The sequence below is a fragment of the Myotis myotis genome, unplaced genomic scaffold (assembly GCF_014108235.1).
Source record: "Myotis myotis isolate mMyoMyo1 unplaced genomic scaffold, mMyoMyo1.p scaffold_m19_p_11, whole genome shotgun sequence".
Taxonomy (NCBI): domain Eukaryota; kingdom Metazoa; phylum Chordata; class Mammalia; order Chiroptera; family Vespertilionidae; genus Myotis; species Myotis myotis.
This window is the reverse complement of record NW_023416315.1, coordinates 58,642,353-58,648,420: the sequence shown is the minus strand read 5'-3', so window position 1 is coordinate 58,648,420 and position 6,068 is coordinate 58,642,353. Positions and strand designations below refer to the sequence as shown.

Below are 6,068 nucleotides of genomic sequence, written 5' to 3'. Positions count from 1 at the left end.
ACATGACATTCCATTGGTGACAGTCACATAGACCAGTTCTGACACTTTTCATTCTATCTTCTTGGCCACTTGGGCTTTATTCGGAATTTTCTTCGTACTAAGCACGATTAGTCCTTCGTTCATTGTGTTGCACTAATGAACACCTTCTCTGACAGCACTGTCCCACACAACTATGAGCCTGGAAATGCTCCATCCTGGGCTCTCCAATACGGTCACCACCAGCCACATGTGGCTACTGGGCAATTAAACTCTGACCAGTGAGACCGGGAAACTAAATATTTAATTTTAAGTAATTTAAATGTTAAATGTGAATAGTTACATGTGGCTTCTGGTGACCACAAGGGAACTGAAGTTCTCAATCGATTGGCTTCAGAGGTTAGGATGGATCTAAGGATTCAATGATGCTAAGAGCTAATTCTACAGAGAGAACACTGCTGCACAGGTGGGACCCCCTACCTGGTCAGCTGCTTCAGGAATGTACATCATTGCCACAGAGAGAACTCAAACAAAGAAGGCCAGGAGCACGCCCCCTCTAGCAGGAGAAAAGTAATCCACATGCCTAGCCTATAGGTGGGGCCAAGAAGGTGCTTCCTAAACATAAATTATAAAAGCGTATTGTTTACCTTTTCTTCAAAATGATAATCCCAAGGCAATTAGAGAACCCTGTAAAAGGAGACAAGAGGAAGCTTTAGTGCACTAGGGAAAGACAACATACTTCAAGATAAAAATGAACATCGCCAAGAGGGAAAAACATCTGGGCAGGAGGAGATTAGGATGAATAATTAGTAAGGTCCAGGTGTTCTTATGATGGCAACAAGTATAAACCATAAAAATCTGTCTTGCAAAATAATTACGCCTTTTAAAGATGACAATGAAGATAACAATGATCAATTCTCAATAACTACTCATAGCTGAAGCTTATTACAGGCTTATTTTTGTCAACTTTTCCATCTAATTTATAAGAGCTTTTACTACGTTTCTCCTCCCCCCGCGTTTTGAGGAAAGAAGTTTGTGGAGATCTCTCTCTTCTCTGGAAGGGTGTCTGTCCTTCATCAAGTGCTCATAGAAAGTCTACTATGTGCTCAATGCTGTGAGGGTCATCTTAGTCATTATAATTAGCTCTGGGAAGTGCCTTTAGGAATAACACATTTGATCTCACAAAAATCTCAGACCACACCAAAATGTTACAATTCTAATCCTCACCTGTTTTGTATTCTTCTGCAACCCTAACTATATTTCCCTTGAAGTCTTTTCTGCCCTCCAGGGAAAACTGTTCTTATCTATATACTGAGCACAGATCTCTCACCACACATGAGACAAAGAAAAAACCTCTACTGCTTTGAAAGAAGCATGCCTCCAAGAATTTTCCTTTATTTAATTATCTCAAGTCTCCGATTTAAAAAAAAAAAAAAATCAGGAAGGAGAAGGGTCTGGTCCTGGCATGTGTTTCTCAATGGTTAGAGTGTGGGCCTGAGCACTAAAGGATTGTGGGTTTGATTCCTGGTCAAGGGCACATACCTGGGTTGCAGGTTCGATCCCCGGCCATGGTCGGGGCACATACAGGGAGGCAACCAACCCGTGTGTCTCTCTCACATCGATGTTCTCTCTCTCCCTCTGTTCAACTCTCTCTAAAAATCAGTGGAAAAATATCCTCAGGTGAGGATTAGCAACACACACACACACACACACACACACACACACACAGAAAAGAAATGAAAGAAGGGTCCGTTTCATTTACTAGAAATAAATGTAATTTTATGTAAGAAAGAAACAAAAAGTGATGAGAAATGTTAAAGAACATTCATAGGAAGTTTGAATATAAAATCAACCAGATGAAGGAAATTAAAATCTGTTTCTCAGGAAAGCGTTAACTTTCCTTTTATCAGTCACCCAGAAGACCTGAGAGAGATAAAAGGAAACCATCCACATGCACATTGCTCTCTTTCGGCCTTCTCAGACGACAGTCAGCCTCTGCTCACTGATCTGAGCAGCAGTACTCGCAGGTCTAAACATCATGTGCAGGGGCATGGCGATGTTGAGGTTCAGTTGTTCACCACGCTGACCATGAAGAACACAGTCACCATGACGGCATAGTATCTGAAATGCAGAGGCAACAGCTTACACACAGAATCTACTAGTTCAAGAAAATCAAATAGAGAAGGAAATAAATACCTCTAGCTAAAAGTATTTTGTTTATTTCCTCTTTATTAAAATTGTATCACTATTATAATTTGAGTAGAATAATAAGTACCTATAAAAATACTTCACAAAGCCAAACTAACATGGAAAAAGTTTAAATTATAGAGTATGTTTCAAGAAACACTATTTTAATATGCTTCAAGTATACATAGCAACTAAAAACTAGGCTTCAAAAAATGTTACCTAATAGCAATAGGTTTTTAAAAGTAAATGGGGAGAGATGACATCAGCATCATGGAAGAGTGAGAAGACTCCATTGTTTCTCCTCTTAAATTTATCTCAAGAAAATTATAACTCAACAAAGGTCCCCTGCTCAGCACACAAATACACCTGAAAGATCTATGCATTAGCACATCTGAAGGTGGGCATGTTGAAATGAGTAGGGAAGGTGGGATGGGGGAAGGACAGGAACGTGACCACAGATGCAGTTTGGTGCCCATCCTGGCTCCAGCGAGCAAGGAGCACAAGAGTGGGGGAGAAGTCTGGCTGCAGCCCTCACAGTACAACCTGGAGGGTCAGAGGGGCAGAAGCAGTTTCCTTCCTAGAAAAGGCATCTCCCTTCTGCCCTCCCCATTAAGGCAAAGCTGGGTATAGAGGTGGCTGGGAAGCCGTTACTGTAGGGGTGGAGCAGAGCCATAAGATCTCTACCTCAAATGCACACACAGAGAAACAACCCATCAAATACCATGAACAACCGGGTAACTTGGGAGCACAGAAAGAAAATGAAAAATCTCCAGGAATCAAACTCAAAGGCATGGAAGACTGTGGTTTAAATGACAGAGAATTCAAGACTGCAATTACAAAGAAACTCAACAATATACAAGAAAACTCAGAAAGGCAAGTCAATAAGTTCAGGAATACAATTAATGAGCAAAAGCAGTACTTTACCAAAGAGATTCAAACTATAAGAAACACATTCTAGAGCTGAAGAACTCAATAAATGAGATAAAGAATGCACTAGAGAGCATTGGAAACAGAGCAGACCAGATGGAAAAAAAGAATTAGGGAACTTGCCAGGCCAGCATGGCTCAGCAGTTGAGCATCAACCTATGAACCAGGAGGTCACGGTTCAATTCCCGGTCAGAGCACATGACCAGGTTGCAGACTCAATTCCTAGTGCAGGGTGTGCAGGAGGCAGCCAATCAATGATTCTTTCTCATCATTGATGTTTCTCTCTCTCTCTCTCTCCCTCTCCCTTCCTCTCTGAAATCTACAAAATATTTTTTAAATTTTAACTCCCAGTTCTCTCTCTTCTTCACGGGTTATTTGCAGGAGGCAGCTGATCGATGTTTCTCTCTCATCGATGTTTCTAACTCTCTATCTCTCTCCCTTCCTCTCTGTAAAAAAATCAATAAAAAATATTTAAAAAAAAAAAGAAAAGAAAAGAATTAGGGAACTTGAAGAGAGAAACCTAGAAATAACCCGTGAAGAAGAGAGAGAACTAAGAGTTAAAATTTAAAAAATAAAAGCGCTCTCTGACTACATTAGAAAGAGCAATATAAGGATAATAGATACGGTATACCAGAAGGAGAAGAGAGGAGGGAACAGAGATCCCACTTAAAGAAATAATTGACAAGAACTTCCAAGCCTATGCAAAGAACTAGATGTTAGAATAGAGGAAGCTAACAGAACACCTAATTATATCAATGCAAAAAGACCTTCTCCAAGACTCATTTTATTCAAACTGTCAAAAATTAATGACGAAGAAAAAATTCTTAAGGCAGCCAGGGAACACAAAGATTAATCGACAAAGGAAACTCCATTAGATGATAATCACCAGATTTTTCTGTAATATTTTCAGTAGCAACACTACAAGAGAGGAGAGTGAAAGAAAATTATTTAAAATATTGAAAGAGAGGAACCCATCAGCAAAGGATAAGATATTCAGCAAAGTTATCCTTTAGACATTAAGAAGAAATAAAGGCTTTCCCAGACAGACAAAAGCTGAGAGAATTTACCACCGTAAGACTGCACGTAAGAAATGTTGAAAGGAGGTCTTCTACTGGAAACAAAAACACAAAAGTACACAAAATGTTGAATAAGATGATTAATAGATAGAAGCAGGAAACTGAAAATCTATTTCAGAGTAGTTTATTAAATAATCTATACTAAAAAAAGAGTAATATGCTAATTAGACCGGGAGACCTTCCAGAGACCTTCCGGACGTCCTTTTGGACAAAGCCGGGGGCTTGGCCAGCCTGCAAACGGCCATCAGCCCCTCAACCAGGCTGGCCACGCCCCCCAGCAGAGACCCCCCCCAACCCTGAAGAGGGTCTGGCCAGCCTGAAAACTGCCCTCAGCCCCTCACCCAGGCTGGCCACGCCCCTCAAGGGGACCCCCACCCTGATCCGGGATCCCCTTCAGGGCAGACCAGCCGGCCCCCACACGTGCACCAGGCCTCTATCTATACTAATAAAAGAGTAATATGCTAATTAGACTGGGAGACCTTCCAGATGTCTTTCCGGACAAAGCCATGGCAGCGGGGCCGAGGCAGAGGCAGTTAGGGGTGATCAGGCCAGGAGGGGAGGGCAGTTGGGGGAGATCTGGCTGACGGGGGGCGGGCAGCTGGGGCGAGTAGGCCGGCAGTGGGGGTCAATTGGGAGTGAGCAGGCCAGCGGGGGTGCAGTTGGGGACGAGCAGGCCGGCAGTGGGGGGCAGTTGGGGGCGAGCAGGCCAGCAGGGGGGGCAGTTGGGGGTGATCAGGCTGGCAAGGGGGGGCAGTTGGGGGTGAGCAGGCTGGCAGGCAGAGTGGTTAGGAGCGATCAAGTAGGCAGGCAGGTGAGCGGTTAGGAGCCAGCGGTCCCAGATTGCGAGAGGGATGTCCAACTGTCGGTGTGGGATTGGGCCTAAACTGGCAGTCGGACATCCCCCAAGGGGTCTCAGATTGAAGAGGGTACAGGCCAGGCTGAGGGACACCGCACCCACCCCCCCACCCCCACCCCCCCGGCATGAATTTCATGCACAGGGCCACTAGTTATAACATAAAGGTTAAAAGGGGGAAGGGCATGAAAATAATTGTAACTATTGCAGATAACAAGTTCACAACATAAAGAGGGATAATTTGCAACAACAAAATGATAAAAGAGGAGGAAGAGGATTGAATAGTACAGGTGAATGAAGAGGCAATCAGAAGAAAAAGGACTGTTATATGTATGTGTGACACATTTTGCACAATCCTAATGGTAACCACAAAACAAAAATCCAGAGCTGAGATAAAACATTAAAAAAGAAGAAGAAGATATGAAGAAGAAAATCATAGAAAACTGTCAAACTAAAATAGCAGAAATAATTATAAGAGAAAACAAACAATGGAGATAGAACAACAAGAAAACAAAGGATACAATAACTGTGGTAGATCTTCATATATCATTAACAACCCTAATTATAAATGGATTGAACTCACAAGTCAAAAGGCACAAAGTAGAGGTATGGATTATACAACAAGACCCAACTATACGTTGCCTGCAGGAGACTCTGCTCAATTACAAAGACAAACACAGGCTCAAAGTGAAGGGGCGAAGATGATACTTCAAACAAATGGCATCCAGAGAGAAGTGGGTGTAGCTGTACTTAATGAGACAAAACAGATGTTAAGATTTAAAAAAAAAAGAAACAAGAGACAAAGATAAGACATTTTATAATGATAAAGGAGACAATTCATTAAGAAGACATAACACTTATTAATATGTATGCACCCAACCTGGAAGTATCAAGATATATAAAGCAATTACTAATAGACCTAAGGGAGAAACTGACAAAAATACAATTATAGTAGGGGACATGAATCCCCCACTGAGAGCAATGAATATAGATCATCCAGACAGAAAGTCAATAAGGAGATACGGGCCTTAAATGACACAGCAGGTTAA

General features: G+C 42.1%; 1 protein-coding gene across 1 annotated transcript in view; it reads right to left on the bottom strand.

Moving 5' to 3' along the window:
• Positions 1–1,707: 1,707 nt before the first annotated feature.
• LOC118666386 (UDP-xylose and UDP-N-acetylglucosamine transporter-like) overlaps positions 1,708–6,068 on the bottom strand; it is a 31,563-nt gene continuing 27,202 nt past the window's right edge. The window contains exon 3 of the mRNA XM_036328642.1: positions 1,708–2,097. Within this exon, the coding sequence (XP_036184535.1) occupies positions 2,043–2,097 (55 nt within the window). The 3' untranslated portion in view covers positions 1,708–2,042. The remainder of the gene's footprint in view (positions 2,098–6,068) is intronic.